Source organism: Larimichthys crocea, chromosome IX (genome assembly GCF_000972845.2).
Source record: "Larimichthys crocea isolate SSNF chromosome IX, L_crocea_2.0, whole genome shotgun sequence".
Taxonomy (NCBI): domain Eukaryota; kingdom Metazoa; phylum Chordata; class Actinopteri; family Sciaenidae; genus Larimichthys; species Larimichthys crocea.
In genome coordinates, this window is record NC_040019.1 from 7,585,213 (window position 1) to 7,606,505 (window position 21,293).

Here is a 21,293-nt window from a genome sequence, read left to right on the forward strand (position 1 = left end):
TTTTAGTGTGCGTTAGAAAAAGACGTGTTTACCTTGCGTCCAGGATTCCTTCGTATTCTGCCAGCTGTCTCATGAAAGCAGCGTTTGGCTGAGCTATACTCCGTTTCTGCTTGACGAAGTTGTAGGCTTTCTCCAGAGACCAGCCATACTCTTTCATAGCATAGGCAATGACTGAAGAGGCAGACCGGCTCACCCCCATCTTACAGTGCACCAGGCACTTTGAATTGTTCTTCCTGTTGGACAAGAGACAAACAAAAATGGATCTTGTTGGCTCCACATGTCTCAACTTTAGCTTTTCCATTTTTATTTTTTACTTCAGCTTAACACGCTTCACAGTTGCAGTTGCATAGCAACCAATCTGATTGCACCATTTCACTTCTCTCTCTATGTTACTGGCACAACTCACGGCTGTGTGTTGCATTTGGGCAAGAGGAAAATGTGTCCTGTGTGATCACAGCCCCAGTACTCTGGGAAAATGTTTGATGTAAGCCAATCAAACTGAAAAATTATGACTAAAAACTCAATCTATTAATACCGAAGTGCTGTGGGAGTAAAGACTCTTTTTCTTGGATGACTCCCCTCCCCTAACGTTGGTTTATTTTGACATGTAGGGTCTTACTTGGCTTTGACGATAAAGTTGTACGTGTCGTTCCAGTGGGCCAGCAAGTCAGTGGCCTCCTCATCGTACACACGGACGTTGTGATAAGAGAACATCCCCGGGAAGAAGTTGTCAATCTCTCGGGTAACATTCAGGATGTAACCAACTCTGCAACCAAAACAATAACACGTCTTTTATTCCAGCGCTTATTAGTTTACCTGTTACTAAACACATGTGGAAATAAATTGGTTTCACATGGAGAATCAGACTAAATATTTCCCAACACAGCCGCGCTGATTAAATTACTGACTCAAAGCCATACAGAGACATGTGCCTGTGTTTTAACAGGTTAACTAGATATAATTGTATTCTTAGCCTGCCAAAGGCTGAGATGTAAAAATTAAAGATCCAGTTCCTTGTCTGGTGTAATGGACAGAACATTTACATGTGAACCAACACTCGCTCTTTGGCAAAACACATTGCATATCTCACTTTTCACACAGTGCATTTTGTTATTTGAAATAAGACCTGTACGTGAACATGCTTAGATTAATATCTCACGTGTTTACACATGTCTTAACTTAGAAAATAGACTTGGATAGCTTGTGTTTAATCCTGTATAAGAATAAAACATTCTGGTCTGTGAAGGTTCTCAGTCGCCCATCAGTCGTCATCTTTCTTCAAGAAGGGTTAAATCTGGGACTTGGTTAAAGATCCATGAAGATGTTTCACCTCTCATCCAAGAGGCTTCTTCAGTTCTGGTTCACTGGTGGGGAGATCCGTGTATTTAGCCTAGGCAAGACTGTATACCTGGCTATAGTTGATTTGGTTGTAGAGAAACCATTCTCCACAGGGGAGGAGGCCTCAGACACCACTTATCCACACTTGGCCTCATGTGACTCCAGCAACTATCATCCACACTCAAATTCAGGTGACCCGAATGACTGTCATTCACACCAGACCTCAGGTGACTTTAATGACTCTGACAACAGTTATCACAGCAAAAAAAAAGGACCAATGAACCAGATGGAAACTATGGCCAGTTCTACGATCCTGCTTAGGTTAAGTACTCAGATCTCTCCACCAATCAACCAGAACTGAAGAAGCCTCTTGGACGAGAGGTGAAATGTCTCACAGATCTACAACTCAAAGTCCAGTTGCCCCAAATTTAACACTTCTTGAAGGAAAATCATATGATAGTGTTGAGCTATCAGCTCACCCGCAGTCACGTAGTTCTTCCAGATTGGAAGCATTCCACTCAGAGCCCTACAGAGGCAAAAAGAAAGAAACTTACTCAGAATTACTGCATTTTACTGAGGAAAGTATCAGCTACAGTGGTGCTAGTATTTGGGTATCAGTGTAGAGGAGAAGATATAAAACTATTGTAGAAGTAAGATATAAAAACAATGTAAAGATAGCGTAAAGAAACAAGGGATTAAAACACTTACCAAGTACACGTGGTCAAAGATAAGCGTGGCCTTGTCCATCTGACCCAGGATCAGAAGCATCTCATTGTCTATGAACTCTTTGTACTCTGTGAGGTTACAGCTCATATGCTGCTCCAGCTCGTTACGGATCTGAGGACGAGCACAGAACATTAGACAAGTTATCTTCCAAAAAACAACAGAGAAGCTCAGAGACACTCGGAGTTTCACGGTGTATTTCCCAGTAAGTCAAAGATCAAAACTTTTGTTTTAGGATTACTTTAAACAAAATGTCACAGCGACTTTTAATCATTTCCATGACACACTTGTGTGCCAAACTAGTTTTATAAACACGATATTCAAGATAATACATCATGCATTTAGCCAGGATTCATAAAAACTAAGGTCTGTCATGCAGTTTAGAAAAAACAAACAAGCTTACGGGATTCAAAGTGTACATAAACAGGTGTGCATACATAATAACATGAAAATCAGACGTATCCTTCATTGATGAGTTGATTTGGCACATACCTCCTTCGAGGTGATGTTCTCCAGGTCTTGAAACGTCATGATGTTGCGTAGCTTGGCTTTAATGAGACACTCTGTTCTCTCTCGTTCTGTTGGCCTGCACAAAATGAGTCAATACATCAGTGCTGCTGTCAGAATGAAAATTAGCATAACACTGTAACATGTTCCCACAGCTGAAAACAAAAGACGGTAACAAAAGAACAGCTGGTGTCCGAAGCATTGAAATGTATTCGATGACTGAGGACGTACATGCAGCAGGCATGCTGGAACTCAGTCTGTTTGGGTATTGTGAATGCCCACTTGTTATATGACACTTAACATCCTTACTGAAACTGTTATGTTACAGGAAAAAGCCTGTAGGGTCTCACCGGTCGACGAACATGGTAGGTGAGTCAGGCCGGGTGGTCTCGAGGTCGGTCATAGCGTTCCACTCATTGACGCAGCTTTGCTCCGAGGTGATGCAGCTCTCATAGAAGGCCATCCATGTGAGAGCAATGCCCCCGGGGAAGTAGTTGAAGCGGCGTGACACCTCGCATGCCTTGTGGAGGACCTGAAGGGCAGACCTGCAGAGGAACAGAGCAAAAGCTTTACCATCCAAGAGATGTATAGTGAAAGGAGCGGGGCCACAGGCACAATCAGGCATTGTGGCGAATCGCTGCAGGGTATGTCTCTTTGGTCTGAATGTAACCACTGTGAAACACTCAGGAAAGAACTTTTTATTTTGCTGATTAACTGGCTTTCTTGATGCCGCGCTCTCTCACTCTCATTCACTGTCAACATCTCTCAGCCAATGCTCGCACACAAACTAAACTAAACTTCTTCGTGTCACTATTTTGCAGCGTAAATCGCAAGCCAGACTCAGATTTAGAAGCTGGGTACATGAAATAAACAAAGACAGAACACAACAGGTAGAGTATCATAGTTTAATCCATGAATCCACCTGGACAGCCTCAGTTTAGGCTGACTGTGGAGGTTTGACCAGTCAGATCGTTTGATTGCCGGCCATAGTGTGACGTCAGGCTGCGTTTTTCCAAAAGTTGGATCTGGCTCAACTTATCAGCTGCAGGTTGCTGCGTTTCTTAGCAAACATGCCTGTGGCCCGCACTGCCGCAGCCAATACAAACTACCTGTCTGAATGCAACTTACGAACACTGCTCTCAGGAAAGAAAACACAAGGCAGACTAGTTTATTGGTCATTCTGATAAGTGACCAGCAGGTGGCATTGTGGCTTGTAGCATGACTGTGTTTGAACTAACAGTAGTGAAGAGATGACAAATGTTCTATAGTTGTTTGTTTACTAAACCTCACAATAATTTGGATGTGTGAGGTTACACACTTCTAAACAGGGACAAACTTAAGGGTCTTTTTTTCTGTGTGCAGTGTAGCCTAATTCAGTTAAATTGCCGGATATCTACAGGATAAAGAACACTGAGGAATTGTTTGCATCATTAAATCCCTCCAATGATGGATGGTGGATAGCTCGTCTCACACATTTACATACTTATTTACATATTCCCAGACAAAGGCATCAAATGAATTTCTATCCCTTTTATTTACACATGCACACGGGGATGACAGAAACAGTAGTTGCAAACAAAAATCAAACATTTGACATCTCATTGTGCTGTGTCTGTTTTGTCCTTTCTGCCATGGCATCTCTTAACAAAACACCCAACCGCCATGTGCTAAATTTATCATGTATTTATGCATTTATGTGAGGCCTTGTACAAACTGTGGCAACACATCTCCTTGTAAGGATAACAAAGTATCTTTTACAAATAACTGGTGGCATTTTGTATGCATGTTAAGAAAGTGTTTATACTAGAATAACAGGTATAAATCCTCCGTCTTGGACAAAGTCTAACAGTTATTTATTATCTTTTTGTGGAGCTGCTGCTTGATACCATGAATTGTAACTGTGGCATAAACCGGGGAATCTAAAAACTCAAATTAACTTGCCTTGAGGTTTAGTTAACAAGCTCTAAAAATGACTGTTTTGCTCTACCTGATTTGAGAGTCTAAGACAACATTTATCCAGCGTGGACGATGCATTTTTCTCCCTATATACACACTAAATAATCCCAGGTAAACACGATGGAGTGACTCACCACATGGCCTGCACAGATACAGGCTTGAAGACATGTGACCGCCCTGCTGTGTTCACACTGAAGCCTCTGGTGAAGAAGAGGAGGAGAAGGAAGGAAGGAAGGATCAGTTTGAGTCTGGGTGGAGATGATGGGGAGTGATCGTGGGGATGTAAACACAGACTGGACACGGCTCGTTCATGGGACTATTCAGGACACCGACCAGTGGAACATTCCTCCAGCATACAAAGACAGAGACAATGTTAACAGGTCAGCAAGAACGGCTCTCACACACACAGAGAAAAATGCATGTAGTTCACTTTACTGCCACTGGTGGGCAGTAAAACCTAAAAAGACAGAGAACAACCAAAACATACAGCCTGGAGGTGTGTGTGTGTTTTAATAATTATTCCATCTTTTATTAAAGGACAAACTGAAACTTACCCATCTCCGTCTAAATGTATGTTGGTATCACTCCACAGTGGTAGCACCATCCCAATAGAGCATTCTTTACTGTAGATCACAAAGATTTAAGAATAACAATTTAACAAATAATCTGATTGAACTGCACTAAATATAAAGGAGCAGAAAGATTCATCACCTGTCCTTGTCTGTGAAGTCCATTCCCACGACGATATTTTCCTCTGTATCTTGATGGCCGTTGGTGTAGATGACGACCATGTAGCGCACCCGGTCTGACCATCCGCTCTCGAGCCGTACAGCCTGCAGAACGAAAGCGAGAGTAGATATCCAGCATTCATTTGTGTTGTCATGCAATAATTGTACGAAAACGTATGTGACTGCATGACATGAGATCAGACAGACAGACAGAGAATATCTCTCATACTAAATGGGAAAAATGGGTATTGTACGACATAAGAAGAACATATATGAACTGAACATTGTATAAACCAAAGAAACCTGATTTATATTCAACAGACTATGAATACTTGCAGCCATGACTGTTCTGATCTGTCTTTGTCGTCTCTTTTTTAATTGTTTCATTCAATAAACATTACAGTTAACTGAGTAAAAGGACACCTGTGCTCTCAAGTCTCTATATTAAATGAAATCATGGACTTTACAGTGTTGGAGCACCCACACAAAAAATATAACACCCACTGTCTAAGTCCTTTTGGAGAATGAAGTGGGTGTATGAGTGTTACTATACTAACCAGCTTAATGCGATCTTCAGACCGGAGGATCTTGAACATGACCTGCAGATGTTGAGGTAAATCACCTGGAAGTGAAACACACATTTAGACAGAGTGAGCATGTCGTGATTAAAGAAGCGTACAATAGTCACACACACCGTCTTGAGGTCATCATCACAGGACGGATGTGTAAACTGGACAAGCAACATGAGGATTGCAGTAACTAAAAACACTTTTAATAAGCTGAAAATTACTACCAAGATCAGATTTAACAATACAGAGAATATAACGCACACTTTAATCACTGGCAGGCTTCACTACAGAGACTCTTTCTGGAATTTCAAACAAAAAAACTAAAGGTCAACTACAAACTGATCATTCAGCTTCTATTGTTCATTCATTGTTGGTTGTCTTCTCCAGTGGGAGGAAATATGTTTGCACATTTCTCTCAATGAAGACTAATCTGAACGCAGCCACCTTCTAGCTGTGCTAAGCTTAAGTGTTAGCGAGCAACACCTGAGCCACATTCAAAATGACTTTGCGATTTCCTTCATTTGTCCTCAAATGACTTCAAACATGGACATCAGATAGGAAACTTGTCAAGAGTGAAAACACTTTAACGTCACACAAAACATCTTTGTGCGAGATTAGGGCACATTTGAACGTCACTTGAATGTGCACCTGCAGCAGCAGCGGCGTGATCGCTGTGTATAACACTAAATCTGTTGGAGCCACAAAAAAAAATACTGCTACAATAAAATGTCCAGCACTGAAAATGTTGTTTAAGTAAAATCAAGAATATATACCAAAAGTCCTAAAGGTAAAGGTACTCAGCACAGACAAAATGTCCCTGTGACTGCTATACTAACATATTATATCATTAGATTATTATTACCTCAACCGATGGTGCTTTTTGTTTAGGGGCAGATCCAAATCACAGGACAGATGCACTAATCATTTTTCACTTTGTGAAAGAGGTCAATGTGTACTTGCAGATTCGCAGATCATAGAAAACTGGACTGATTTGTGTTGACGGAGGTCTGCGCTCTCTGAGTGTCTTTTTAGTTACTCATGTATGTAAAAGCAGGATTTACTGGTTTTATATGATGCATTATTTTAGTAAATACTGTGTTCTACTTACAGCTTTAAAACTTAGATGATCCTCCACAAGTGCCCAGTATTCAAATCAATAAAGAACAGTCTGTATATTTCTTTAAAAATATCTTTAAGCAAACTGCCTGAGACTTGATCTTGTTTTGAAATGATTTGTGATGCATCCCTCGTGTTCACCTGCAGGTCGATTCAGGTCAGACCGAGCTAGGTAACGGTTCCTAACATGGTTTAGAATAAACACAGACAAACCCACAGAGAGAAAAGCCACCTCAGCAAATACAATTTTCCCTTTTGTCTGGAGCTGGTTTGAGCAGAGAATATGAAAGAAAAAAAGAACAAGAAACAAAGCTTTCTTCTGTGCGTGTTCCTACCTGCATGTTTGTGGTGGGTCGGGGTCTTTGGTCCTTGTGCGCTGCCGCCCTGCTGGAGGAAGAGGGCGGCTCCTTTGACCATGAAGAAGCTCTCACTAAGGCTGGAAAAAGAAGAGGTGGAAAATAAACTGAGGCAGAACAAATGGCATCAAATAACTTGTCTTGTTTTGTCGTTCTCTGCACTGTTTTATACCTTCACATCAGGTTTTTACCAGTTTAACCACTCCTCTTATGCTTCCTTCTAACCCTTGCCTTACAGCACTGATCCCTGCCATATAGCCATATCTTACTTTTGCTTTATTGCTTTACTGAAATGGGACGAAGAAGGAAAGGACTTCAACACATAAAACACAGGCTTAAACAAGGCTGGACTGTTTAATTCAAGTCAAACAACTTCACGGACTTATCTATTTCAAAATAAAACTACACAAATCCATAGGTTATATAATATGCTTGTCCCTAGAAACAACATAGTTTTTTTTAAATATTCTGACTAATCAAAAAAAAAATGCCTGTGCCAGTTTCCCAGAGCCCAAAGTGTCGTCTTCAAATTGCTTGTTTTGTTAGACTGTCAGTGCCAAACCAAAAGATATTCAATTTACTATGACACAAGACAAAGAAAAACACCAAGCCCGTTAGAAGCAGGAAGCTAAATTCCATGAATGTTTGCTATTTGTGTAACTCAAACAATGTTTCTTTTCCTCTCGATCGACGTCTGTCAAGCGCAGAATCTCCATGATGTCACGAGCATATCATCTTGGCCAAATTAAAGTTGAAATCATGCTTTGTGTGTTCAAGAACTGATGAACAAACTAGAAACAGGGACATGAAATGGCTGCAGTCAGGATACTGTATGTACAGTGAGCAGCCAGCTGTAGGCAGCATACTTATTAAGTCCTCATTGGTTCATCGAGCAGGACAGGAGGCTCATCAGAGACTGAAAGTCAGCAGAGTCCTGATGCAGTGACTTTTACAGCCCTGTGTTTTTACAGCATGATTAACAGACTCCACTTGATTGGGTTGGCTGACCTGCAGTGAATCGAGCGTTGCACAGCGACTATCCACATGTGCTCGGGCTTTGAAAAAACTTTCTCCTGTCTGCGGCCCGTGTTGGACGCAGAGCTTCTGGGTCAGGACTTTGTTAACGAAAAGGCCGCAGCGAGCAGGAGGAGAGCTTTAGCGTCTTTTCTCACACAGAACAGAGTGCGGCTTTGTTTAAATGCACTTTCATTCCCCACTCAAGCAACACACACACACACACACACACACACACAAAGCCTGGTATGACTGAGTGGGACCATCACAAGGCCTTTTGTTACAGCTCCCCTGCTACGTGGTATCATTATTCCTTTTTCAAATATAAGTAGAACACTTGTGAAATAATAACGCTCATTAAACAAATTCACGTTACACATGAGGTTTGTTGATTTCGACATAACAACTTCAAAGTCTCGACAAAGCTCTTTTTCTTATGAAGAAAAAATGATTCAAATGAAAAAATCTCCTGAGGTTTAAAGAGCGACTGACGTGGTTCGAACCTCTCTGATTTAAAATGTGTCTGACTGTCTGAAAAATATAAAGTCTATCAACCATTCGAACTTACATGCGACAGATCTCCCTCCGAGTCAGAGCAGCTTCCTCCACAAAGTGAGGCAGCACAGTGAACATGGCTTTATGTGAAGCTTTCACAACCAGATGCATCCTGCGAGTAGTTATTGGACTATCCTTAGAAGAAAAAACTCCTTTTTTATATTAACATCCTTCCATCCATCTTCTACACCTGCATATTCCTGTCCACGGTCAGGAGACTGCAGCCTCTCCTAGCAGCATATTTCACTTCTCTCGTCGTGGTCCCAGTCTGGCAAGTCCTTCCTCTTTTCCTCCCGCAGTTTTCTTTCCATCTCGGCCCTGAAGTCTCCCAACTCCTCCTCCCCTGTGCTGCCCTGTCCTCTCAGATTCTGCTCCCTATCTCCTCTTCACAGCGGCAATCAGCTCTCCCTATGCAACACTCTGCCACAATACCATCATTCATGCGAGCGCTGGGAGGCGGTGGAAATGTTACTTGGCGTCAATCTCAAAGTCTGACATGCAGAATCCTAAATCAAAAGACTCCACGCTGATGAATTACTGAGCCGCAGAAACATGTTACTCATTCAGACACTCCAGACAAGGCATGACATGACAGTTTCAACTGTGAATGACCCACACACACACATATGCACACACACAATGAGCACAAAGACAGAGTCTGTGCCAAAGCTTTGCTGACACAAATTATGACTTTCTATGACGTCGGGTCGATTCAAGAAAAGCTTTGTGACCGAGCAGGAACAACAGTTTATGTACTCTCTGTTACATAACTGAGTAGGACAAACATGCAAAAGGTTTTTTCTCCTCGACAACAGTGAGAAACTACAAGCCATTAGAGTAAACAAACCAAAGAAATGATACTGCATTCGCTCACATCGCCAAATCTTCACAACTGAGGACAAGACAAGCAGCTGCCAGACTAGTTTTTAATAAATTAAAGTGGCGTGCTTCTTCTTCTTCTTTAAAGAGTCTAACTCACTGCATACCGTCCCTGCCAGACTCTTGTGTTCTTTAAAGTCTCGTACTAATTACCAAACCATTACATCCATTAAAGAATACATTTGCACAACAAGCATTTAGCGTATAGTGAGCAGACACCTTTGAAGTGAAAATCTAATCTTGAAATGGTGTCATCCTTTTCAAGTCGTCTATGCTGTTTACTTGCAGCTTTCCCGTGGAATTCAATCTTGTTTTTGTGCAACACTTTTAAAGGCCAGACTGGTATTCACATAAAAGTCCTGTTTATCTGAACATTAGAGGTTTCAGCTGAACTGTTCACTCAGAGAATATGTGTGTTGGTATGATAATACTTGGACTTTGGTTTCTTTGTAAGTCATACTACCACCTCAGATACAATCAGAGATGACAGCTTGAGACATCACTGTCTGCTGGTATTTCCCCTTATTGCTACTACATCCAGGGTCAGATGGTCCAGTGACCACAAAAACAAGACAAAAACACATTCCACAGTCAGAAAAACATCTGTATCACATCTCTGCCTCTAGAGATCTTCAAATAAACGACTTCTTTAAAAAAACAAACACACACACACAAAGATCTTACCTCTGATTATTTTTCCGGTCATCGTCACTTCCAAAGTCCTGAAAGACAGAAACAAGGCAGAGAATATAAAGACCGCACCGGTATTACAGTTGTGTAACGGCAGCAGTGGGCCTTCAGTGTCAAATGAATGTCGACGATGAAGACATTTTTTTTCCTTCCTGTTCCTTAAGAAAATCACACATCTACATGAATGTATTTGTGTCTGCGGCATGCATGTTACACTGTTGTTTGGGTCATCTGGAGGCCGACGTTCATCATGAGCATGATACTGGGGCAGAAAGTGTGTTTGCGTGAGAGCTGGAGAACACTTTGACGCATTTCTGTTTGGTTAAATCTTTAAGATGTGAGATAGAAAAGTGGCAATGGATGTTAAGGACCAACTGGACTCAAAGCGTGCCAGCGACAACTGCTGGTCCTCCTTTGTCAGCGTTGTGATCGTCCTATAAGAGCAGATAATCGGATCATTAGGACACCTCAAGTTCAGCGAAACTACATCCAAACGTTACATCCACTTTTCCTTTCCTGCTGGCTGTAAGTGGCTGGATTTAAAAAAGCCCATCAGAGGACACATGTAATGTCACTGCTTATTTTTATTTCAGAGCACGTAATCCACTCTCTTAAAACTAGAAACTGGAGCAACTAACCCTGATGTTATGATTTCCCTGGGATGTCAAATCTGGCACTGCTCCATAATTGAATGTTTGTTTTGCAATGTGTATTTAATATATCTGGATTACAGCCTCCATACAGTCAGTGTCAAGTGTTTGTTTTTTTCTGCAGATTTCTACAAGTTCATGCACACTTGACTCAACTATCCTGGGGCACACACTAAAAAAAAACTAAAAAAAAAAACTGATGTCATTCCCCTTTAAAGTCTCCTCCCCACCACTGAGGCTGCATTACTGCAAAATAAAAAAAAAACCCAATAACAAGGTGGAGAGAACAACCTTAAGTGCAACGCAGCAAATGTTTGTGCAGCAGCAAAATGAGCACTTTGTTCTGACAGCTAAACCTTAGCAGCCTCCCCCCTCTCTCCTCCCCTCTCTCTCTCTCTCTCCCCTCCTGCAGGATTTTGTTTACAAATCCGCTGCCACAGCAGCCGCAAACAAATCTATGTGCTTGTAACAAAGCAGCAATATATCAAGTTTGTACCACACACACACACACACACACGCAGCTATGACTGAAGTGAGGTTAGCCCTTCATGCAGGATGTTTTGATACTGCATGCAGGCGCATTCACTGCGTTTCCTCACACCCCGCGTACACAAAGACCGAGCCCCGGCTTTTGCACCTACCTCCCCCGCACTGCTGTTGGTCGTGCTGGCCGAAGATGCTGCACTAGGGGTGGGAGAGCGCTGCAGAGTCACCAGGGCCATGGTCGGTGGGCTGCAGCCTTGGTGGAGGGCAGCAGAGGTGGAGGAGGAGGAGGAGAAGAGAAGAGAAGGGAGGGGAGGAGGTGGAAGAGGAGGATGTGGGAAGATGCGCCGCTGAGATTGTCTCTGTCACCGGGGAGAAAATGCCTAGTCAGACTCTCATCCAACAGCACCTGACTCCAGAGCCCCGGCGGTGGCGGTGCTGCCTTTCGGTCCTGCTCCGTGCGTCCTCTGCGGTTACCGGAGTCCTCATGAGCGGGGAGTCATGAGAGATTTCCTCCGTTTGTAGCGAGCCAGCGGCGGCGGCGGCAGACGCAGCAGCAGCAAACCCCGAGATTTCATCACTGGTGCGCAGACAGACAAACAAAACACGGTGCAGGTTGCGAGCGGGGCAGCAATGACATGCAGCTTTACCGGATGCCTCTGATTGGCTGGCCTAGTTCGCGTGCGCGCTGTCATTGGGCCAATGTTGTCAAGGTGACTGGCCAGACTAGGAACTCCCAAATACAAATGTTGATGAAATCATGTTATGAAACATGGATGGAGACCTAATGTTCAATTAGAGCAACAATAACCATCATCTCCATCGATTAACCTGCGATTAAAGGTCCAGTGTGTAACATTTAGGAAGATTTCTTATTAATAAGCATGTTTTCATTAGTGCATATTAAGAATTATTGTGTCTTAAAATGAGTCCTTTATATCTACAAAGAGCAGGTCAAGCCAGCTTGGTGCTTATTTGCTTTGTGTTGCCCCCCACCCCACATCCTAAAAAAAATAAAAATAAAAAATACTCAGGGCTGTGGCAGAAAATATCAATAAAATAAATACAAGCTTCAATAAAATTGTTGCCTATAGTAGACCAATTATGCACATTACAGAAGGGCTTCATACAGGGGCGCCGTATAGGAGGGGAAAAGTTCCCCAAAATAGGTAAACACCAATATAAAATGATCATCATCGAGTATATACATTTCAAATATAATAATGAAAAAAATTATTACGTGTTTTGGGCAGTAAAAGTTAAATAAAAAATGGCCTTTAGCACATTTTTATGGTGGCTTTTAATCTTGCATCAAATAGTGAACTCCACTGCATACTGTATGCAGACTTGCATGCATGTACAAATCACCAGCAGTAAATATTGTGCTAGTACTAGTATTGAACTACAAGACGCAAAACAGTTGCAAGCCTTTATTTGAGTTATCTAAAGCTTTTGATGGGATAGTTAGGCCCTAGAGATGTGGTGACAACAGCTGCACAGAGGGGGCCCAATTTGATTGTTTTGTCATGGGGGCCCAAAATTCCTGGTGGCGCCCCTGGTTTCATAATATATTAGTCATTATGATCATCATAACTATGATTGTTAACCATGTTTGTGCACAGGGGAGATGCCGTCTCCTGGGGCCGAAGTGCACGTAGGGTTAACCCCCTTCACTTTCTTCAGCAGTGTAAAAACACACGAGCTCCGGCATTAGCTTTTGGGACACCATGGCCTTTATTTGATCACACACTGTAGCCCACACTGTACATTTATTCCTAACCTAACTCCTACCGCTAACCTGCAGCTCCTCCATCTGCATGCATCCACTCTCTTGCTTGGTCTCTCTCGCTAATTCATTCACACCTTACGCACAACTGTATTTCCAAAAATTATGCTGCTCTAATAACATGATGATAATTGGACCGTTTTGGTGCCCCCTCCAGCACTTGGTGCCCTACACACAGCGCTTAATGTGCGTTATGGTAGCGATGGCACTGACAGAGAGAGCGGGTCCTCTTCCACATTGTACACCGCGTTGAATCGCGATTTTTCTACAGTGGCCCAGAACAGACAAACCAAACACTGATCTAGATATGACCTTTTGCTTTTTATGTGAATTTCGCAGCCACGTTTGGAAGGAGATCGTTAGGCGAGGAAGAGTGTTCATTTGAATGCAATCTGCAACTTCACTGCTAGGTGGCACTAAATCCTACACACTGGACCTTTAATTGTTTTTTTCCCCCACCTAACAGCTAACAGTTAAAAAGCCTCTAAAGTACACATTGTGATGTCATGAAATGCCCTAAAACAATCAAAATAACTTATTTCCAATTAATACAAGAGTCTAATTCATCAGATCGAACAGCTTTAATTTGCAGAATACATGTGACTTCTTATATAAATAAATACAATCAAGTGTCAATATATTTTAAAATAAAAGTCTCTAAAAAATTGAGGTGTAAAATGTGCAAAGCCTGCATAGTCCATCCAACCATTTTCCTCTCCTGGCCTAAATGGATGAGAGAGTAAACAAAATGGTCTAACCACACAAGTGTGCTTCAAGCTTCATACTCTCATTAGACACTGGAAGTAGGCCTTCCCTCAATTATCACTGCCAGACGATAATGAGATTGTCCCTTGTTCTTCTTCACCCATCATCACTCAGGGGATTCAAGCCACTGTTTAAACAGGAAACTATAGCGTCTGCAGCAGCCTGGGAGTCGACAAAACATCCGTTCTTTTCCATCCCTCCGTCTACTCTAAATGCTGCGTTGTACCGTTTAACTGGCTGGTTGTGGCGGTCGTCTGCTCTCCTTCAGGCACCTGGTCAAGATTGGACTCCTGCAAAACCCTGCCCAGTGTTTCAATAGGCAGGAACAAGGATGCAACGCCGGCCAGCAGACAAAAAACACAGTACAACGACAGGGCCAAACGCACTGATGTCCTGAGCATCACCTAGAATCAAAACACTCAAACTGAGGAGCCAGAAGGAGAAACAGCCTAATCTGAAATAGGAGACAGCAGCTGGTCGCTCCTGCTTACCTGTGCCACAAACGGGGTTATCAGGGCGCCCACCCTAGCCATCGCACTGCAGGTCCCTACTCCTAAAGCTCTGTTTTCTGTAGGGTACACCTAACGAGAGAGAGAGAGAGAGAGAGAGAGAGAGAGAGAGAGAGAGGGGAGAACATTGTATCCAGTTTAAATGATCTAAAGACAAATATGTTTAATGTTTAAGTGGTAAAGTGATATATAGTGGCTGTGAAGTTCCTCGAACGTCCACTTGAGGCTGGCCCCAGAAGTGAGCTAGTCTCCATAAGTCCCCATGTTAAAATGTCCAACTTCACAGCAGAAATAAACATGTTTACAGCCTGGTACAAAAAACAGTTTTGGTCTCTATAGCTAATTTCCCCGTTCATGGTAACTGTTGATTAACAGGTAGGTGCGGTTACAGGTGGCTTGTTTGAGCACCCCGGGTATTATTCAGCCCACCTCAGGAGCCGCAGATGACGTCACAGATACGCTGTTCATTCTTTACACTGCCAGTGATGTAGACTCACCTCTGGCGTGTAAACGAAAGCAACCTGGTATCCTCCAGAGATGAAGGCTCTGGCGATGAAGATCAAGATTGTGAGAGGTAACCTGCATGAACAAGAAGACAAACACGGAATTTAAAATCAGCCCTGACAGCCCATTTAATATATTATTTAAAATGATCAAATAACACAGACAAACGTACCTATCAAGACAAGCGTATAAGGGTAGAATAAACAAGGAAAACATGAAGAAGCACAACGCCATGCTCTTCTTCCTGCCAATATGATCAATTGCCAGAAGGATAACTAAAAGACCTAAAGAAGGGAGACACAGTGAGAATAAATTTGAATTATACAGCCTAAAACACATTTCTCCTTTGGTTAAGTCCTGCAGGTCAGGGTTATGACAAAAGAGTTTATCAACCAGTTTAAGGACTTTAACCCAGTTTAAGAAAGTAAGTAAATATACATTTAAAATGTAAAGCTTTGTCACAGCCCTAGAGGTGTGTTTGTTAAATTAGATACTCTCTATAGATAAAATGGAAGCTCTTGTGTATGAGCTTGACACCGTTCTTGGCAACAGCATCATGGGGGTCTTCACCTTACAGCTTCAGTTACACACCACAGCCCTGAGAATATGCTTTACCTGGGAATTCAGCCAAGGTTGTCCATAAAAGGTCTTTGTAGTCAGCTGATGTCAAATATTTGCATTCCAGACCACATCTCGGTTCGATCACGGCCGCCTCCTGCGTCTCTATAAGGACAGGAGGAAAGTTATTTTTTTTCAAATTTTAGATGGCAAATGTTAAAAATCATGTTAAAATTAGTCCTCACTGCGGAAGCCAAGGGTTCGAATCCGACCTGTGGCTCTTTCCCGCATGTCATTCCCCATTTCTCTCTCCCCACATTTCCTGTTACTCTTCAGCTGTCTCTATCAAAATAAAGCTTGAAAAGGTTACTTACCCACACATGTATGTCCAGCTTGGAAAAACTCAGTTGTCAACAAGATTATCCCGTAATAGGAGAAGGCATTTGCAAACCTTTGAATAAAATAAGAATAAAATATTCTATAAGCTAAATAGTTGAAAATAAAGCTTTAATATAACCTACTAGTGGACCAGCTTTGTACCTATACCTTCAACTGATCATCATGTAGCACACACAAGGCAATGTTAACATTATTTTGCCTCAAATTTCAGGTTGACTGGGCACAGATTTACTCAAGAATGTATATAATTTAAGCACAATATCAACAGGAATAACTCATTATTTAATAAATCATTAACACTATGTTTGGACACCCAGCTTTTTTTCTTTTTTCTTTCTGCATAAATCTCTTAAACAACTTCAGCCCTTCTTAAAAACACAAAACTTTCAGTTATTTTGGGGATTTTAACCCTTTATATGCCAGTTTTGTTACTTGTCGCTGTTGTTATTTATGAAAAAAACAAACCCACAAACAATTAGTTATTTTTCCTTTTTTCCAGAAATAACATCATGTAAACGATTGATCTTTTAAAAAATTTTTAATTTGAATTCCAAAATTTGTCAAGAGACTTTGTTACAAAAAGTCAAAGTGATGGCCTGATGAAGAGGAAAAATTTACCTGAATGGACAAAAATGTCCATAGTGATGCATGAGAATTAAATAATTACCTTTGATCACAATACCTGATTAAAGCAAGTTGGTAGAAAGTACAAGTACAGGAAACATTACTCAAACTGACCATATAAACCACAGAAGAAGAGTAGTCCTCAGATACTGAGGGGTGAAGAGATCTTTGAACCGTCCACGGCCACTCTGTGAAATGAAAACAGAAGGTGCATTTATTACCCTTTGATGCACCTACGCACATTCTTGTGCGAAGGGACATTAACGTAACTATTTTGAAGGTGCAGACGGTTAAGCCTTGTATTGAACATCTATAGATCTGTACACTCACCTGTGTATGGTCAGCTAGTGTCCCTTGAGGCATGGCCGTGCCATTGTCTTTGGCGATTTGTGCTAAAGTCGCCAAAGCTTTCTCTTTGTTTCCGGACAGCACATTAAAGCGAGGACTTTCAGGCAACCACTGCGTAACACAGACACACAGCAGTCGAGAGTCTGACCCCAGCTGGTTTTTAGTTTAAAGATCTCTACTGATCACCAACATACTCACATAGCACAAGCAAATAAAGAGTGCCATTGGTAACGTGGACAGGCCGACCAGCCACCTCCAGCCAAGTGTGGGCATTATCAACAATGCCAGCAGGACCTCGAACATAGCACCAAGTGCCCAGAACATCTGATGCACACATACACGTGGGAGTCAATGAGCACTTAAATTAATCAGGTCAAATATTCAACATTGGAGTTCAGTAAAAGTCATGCATTAATAACAAAAGCACCACAGTACCCCAATCAGCATGATGCAAATGCCTCTCGCCTTCACTGGGAGGAATTCTGAGTACAGTGTCACTCTAAAAAGAGACCCAAATGTTTGGTATAAATCATTTCATGTGTCGTTCAATGCAGGCTTCATCTCAGGAAGCAGTGAACTTACGACTGAGGGGCTCCTGCGATGCCAAAGCCTACTAGGGCCCGCAGGAACAAGAGCCAGCCATACACCGGAGTGAATGCCGTCAACAGACCAAAATACATAGTCCAGACCATACAAAGTATTAGACTCTGTTTGAAACATACAGAAAACGAGTTAAACATTAAATAATGTACAAAAATCACTAAATCACATATGAAAACACCTTGGACGTGTGACTCACTATTTTTCTGCCATATTTGTCAGCTATATTCCCCCATACAGGTGAACCTATCCCCATCCCGGAAAACACAACCTAAAGGAACAAAAAAAAAAGAAGAAGAGATTTTTATACACTAAAATAAACAAGCTGTAGAATAAAACCTTTCTGAGAAAACTGAGACATTACCGATGTTATGATGGCTACCATGAAGCTGGGCAGCTTCCACTCACAGTGCAGCTGGGGGCCCAAGATACTGAGCAGCATCATCTCCATGGAGTCTCCTATCTGCTCTCAGAGAGGCAGAGTGCTACATGAGAGACTTCAGACATTATCTGGAGATCAGAGCAAGAATGTTTCTGCATGTTTTAGCATTCTTACCCATGACAGTCCGGTGAGGAGGCTGATTTTCCATTGGAACTTTCCAAAGCCGATGGCCTCTAGTGCATCATCTACTGTAAAGGTCACTTCAGGTTCACTGTCACCTATAAAGAAATGTTATTTAATGGTAAGCACTAAAAGCACTAATTTAGTACAATCTTGAGGTATTTGTATTAATGTTTTATGCTACTGCTCTTAGATTACTATTACTATGTTTGGATTACTTTGGTAGTAGCTATTTTACCACAAGCTCCCAGTTGCTAGGCACCTACTGTATTTGACTCATGTCCATAAACTTAATTCAGTCTTCTGGTGAAAACCCATGTCATCACGATGCAACAAGGAAGGTAAACTTAACAACAATTTATTTATTTAACTTACAAGGTTACTAAAGGTTATCCAAGATTATTCATACATCTCCACCCAGTCCATTACCAACTTTATACTGTCCTTTGTGCGGTTTTCACAATAACATGGTCAAAAACACGTGGTCATCCATAACTCAGCTGACTTCTTAGCATATTGTGTTCACCAGGCTTATCCACCTTTTTCTTTGCCCACGCACACTCAAAACTGCCTGTCACAAACTGCAATCAACTGTTTTTCAGTGATATCATTCACTGCAAATATTCTGCATACTGTGAACTTTCGCACACTACCTGGTTAAAAACATATGGTACATATTTATATTTTATAGCTCTTTTTATGCACCAAAACACCAAGACAAACTCCTTATATGTAAAAACCTAGCTGCATTTCATTAAACTACCAAAAGTATTGACCCATTAAAATATATTAAAATGGATCAACTTGACCAACTATAGTCTTAAAATATTGCTCACATAATAATGATCCAGTATTGATAAGTATTGAGCACGCTTAATACTTCAAGTACATTTGTTGCCAGTACTTTTACATTGTGTTGTTGGTGTTGTCAAGATAGGCTTCTTGCACCGCTGATAGTGGAGCTGATCTACACTGGTTGTTTTCACTTTGTTTATTCAGTTTATGCAAATTGTTTCCTACCTTGTTCTCACGAAAACAAACAGAGAGTACACAAGATTATTACTTTTCTAAAAGTATACTTATACGTTGCCTTTAACAGTGTATATGTTCCACACATCCAAGTGTAGCAGACAGACAAATCAAAATGTGTTTAAACTGCACTAATAGCGCTGTACAAACCTCCAGTGTTATTAAATCCAGAACTGGATGCAGACTCTCTTCTCCTTGACTCAGGTCTTGAGGTGATAGTGCAGATCTCATTGTCCGTGCCCTGGTTCTCATCGTTCTGAACCACAAAATTTGTCTCAGCCCTGAATGACAGCACATCAAATCAGACATTACTAAGCACGAACACACTGTGGTACGTAAACACAGCAGGGAAAAATGCTGCCATATGAGGAAATAAAAATAAATAAATAAATAAAATAAAATAAGAAACTCTAAGAGAAAAAAAAATGTTGTTTTACCTGAGTTCAGGATTTCTCCACCGCTTGTAAGCAATCATTGTTTGTTTGTCTGTTCCAGTTGTGTGTTGTATCAGTCGTTAATGTTACAGACACACGATACACCGGTGTTTTGGTCAAACCTGCTGGTCCACTTCTGGTTACACACCCAATCAGACAACAATACCGTGAAAACCACTCCCAGCGGGGAAATACACGAACTTGCTTCTGCTGTCACATATGGTTGTATCTATGTTAATTGAGTGTGCCTGAAAGCGCACACTATATGTTATTCATACTGTTCAAGTTCAGACAATGTGCAAAGTAAGCATGCATTTATGTGAGAAGAAAGGGGAGGAGTCACACCTGAACACAAACCAAGGTGCGATTTCAGGAGTGAATATAATATAACAAAACCATGATTTAATATCAAGTCAGTAGTGTGATCAAACCACAACAAACCGCCAAACCCTCTTTTTTTAAAAAATATTAATAATTAAATAACAAAGAAAGATCTAACCCGCAGTGATAAATCAACTTATATTAATCTCTCCCCTGAAGCAAGCCCCTTGGCTTATGTTCTTACACAGTGACAGAAGATAAGCTTAATTAATTGATCACCAAAACCTAAAGCAATCACACAGAGAGTGTGAGTCCGTATTCCTGTGGCCATGGAAAGATTATTATTAAGACTGAAGAAGGTGTAAAGTCATCCAAGATTTGATATGATTCACCAAAGGGACGGTGAAATGAGGTGGAGATTACATGTACTGTGTTTTAGTTTAGTAGCTGATGAGCTGTAATATCCTGTAGCTGACAGCAGGTTGTGCTCTCATCCTTCTGTTCGTGTTGGAGATGGTTGGTCAGATAACCAGGGGTGGAGCACATGTAGACTATCTGCTTTCAGAAGCTTCATTTCTGACTTACCTTGTGTCTAAATAGTGCATTGCCATGCATCATGAGAGGAAGGAATTCATTTAAGACCTGTTATTTCTGTCTGAATAGCAGTATTACTGCTTTGACTTCAGTATCCAATTCAGACCTGTTGCTCCTGTGACACTGGGCCCTGGGTTACCTACAGCAGTGTTTTTTACAATAGACTTCAGATTTTTTAATGTTAATGTACTAAATTAAAGTCACACACATAATGCTATGTGTGATTTCATTTGATGACCAGTGTATATTTTATTTCTCTTCCATTCACTGTTTTGAAAACAAGAAAACCTCACCTACTCTCATGGTTTTGGGTTTAAGGTTTTATAGTGTTTCCTGTTTTATTTTGAATTTCTCCCCTCTCCCCGTGTCTGGAGCTTTACTTCCTGCCTCTGTTGTTTTTCCCACCATATTTAATTATTTGTTCTACCCTGATTAGTTTCACCTGTGTCTCGTCACCTTTGCCTCCCCCATGTGTATTACTTGGTTTCACTTGTGAGGTCACTTGTTTTTGTTTCTCCTCCTCTCAGTGTTCTCTGCTCTGGATCTTTGGTTGTTTGAACACCTGTTTTTTTTGTTTTGTTTTTTGGATTAAATGGATTATTGGACTTTATTTTTACCTGAACCCCTCAGTCACCTTTATGTTTTCCTACCTGTTCAGAGAGTAAAAAATAAATAAATTTCCTTTTGTTCCCTAAA

At 41.4% G+C, this 21,293-nt stretch overlaps 2 protein-coding genes and 1 long non-coding RNA gene across 8 annotated transcripts in view; 1 reads left to right on the top strand and 2 right to left on the bottom strand.

Moving 5' to 3' along the window:
* LOC109143040 (uncharacterized) overlaps window positions 1–5,209 on the top strand; it is a 21,083-nt gene extending 15,874 nt beyond the window's left edge. For 2 of the 3 annotated variants that reach the window (XR_002043126.2, XR_003462853.1), the window contains exon 3: window positions 4,636–5,209. This is a non-coding gene — a long non-coding RNA (uncharacterized LOC109143040). Of the gene's footprint in view, window positions 1–2,896; window positions 2,938–3,014; window positions 3,213–4,635 lie in introns of all 3 variants that reach the window. The other variant, XR_003462854.1, reaches the window with a different exon arrangement.
* ssh1b (slingshot protein phosphatase 1b) overlaps window positions 1–12,621 on the bottom strand; it is an 18,626-nt gene extending 6,005 nt beyond the window's left edge. For 2 of the 4 annotated variants that reach the window (XR_003462852.1, XM_010750416.3), the window contains exons 1-13: window positions 11,723–12,617; window positions 10,426–10,463; window positions 7,273–7,373; window positions 5,810–5,874; window positions 5,236–5,357; window positions 5,079–5,147; window positions 4,659–4,724; window positions 2,919–3,113; window positions 2,554–2,647; window positions 2,047–2,175; window positions 1,818–1,864; window positions 620–766; window positions 33–233 (exon numbers count right to left, since the gene is read on the bottom strand). Coding sequence is in view for 3 of the 4 variants with exons in the window: in XM_010750416.3 (XP_010748718.1) it covers window positions 33–233; window positions 620–766; window positions 1,818–1,864; window positions 2,047–2,175; window positions 2,554–2,647; window positions 2,919–3,113; window positions 4,659–4,724; window positions 5,079–5,147; window positions 5,236–5,357; window positions 5,810–5,874; window positions 7,273–7,373; window positions 10,426–10,463; window positions 11,723–11,803 (1,355 nt within the window). In the remaining variant the exon portion in view is untranslated. Of the gene's footprint in view, window positions 1–32; window positions 234–619; window positions 767–1,817; window positions 1,865–2,046; window positions 2,176–2,553; window positions 2,648–2,918; window positions 3,114–4,658; window positions 4,725–5,078; window positions 5,148–5,235; window positions 5,358–5,809; window positions 5,875–7,272; window positions 7,374–8,875; window positions 9,616–10,425; window positions 10,464–11,722 lie in introns of those variants that run through there. The other 2 variants (XM_019278809.2, XM_019278808.2) reach the window with 2 other exon arrangements.
* A 1,295-nt stretch (window positions 12,622–13,916) lies between these two features.
* svopb (SV2 related protein b) lies at window positions 13,917–20,014 on the bottom strand. The gene is made up of 16 exons (XM_010750400.3): window positions 19,686–20,014; window positions 19,399–19,529; window positions 18,214–18,317; window positions 18,022–18,120; window positions 17,857–17,928; window positions 17,640–17,764; window positions 17,493–17,556; window positions 17,256–17,381; window positions 17,040–17,168; window positions 16,824–16,897; window positions 16,061–16,137; window positions 15,744–15,851; window positions 15,301–15,412; window positions 15,122–15,203; window positions 14,607–14,696; window positions 13,917–14,519 (listed from the first exon to the last, which is right to left on the bottom strand). Exons 1-16 carry the CDS (start codon window positions 19,721–19,723, stop codon window positions 14,319–14,321), a joined length of 1,632 nt encoding a protein of 543 aa, XP_010748702.3. The 5' UTR covers window positions 19,724–20,014; the 3' UTR covers window positions 13,917–14,318.
* Between the last annotated feature and the right edge of the window lie 1,279 nt (window positions 20,015–21,293).

Bases quoted from the DNA above. Each gene is read 5' to 3' on its own strand.
- svopb (XM_010750400.3), bottom strand. From the start codon at position 19,723: ATGATTGCTTACAAGCGGTGGAGAAATCCTGAACTCAG. The intron at 17,557-17,639 runs GTAAGTTCACTG...GTCTCTTTTTAG, and splicing joins ATCGCAGGAGCCCCTCAGTC to AGTGACACTGTACTCAGAAT. The intron at 14,697-15,121 runs GTGAGTCTACAT...CTCTCTCGTTAG, and splicing joins CTTTCGTTTACACGCCAGAG to GTGTACCCTACAGAAAACAG.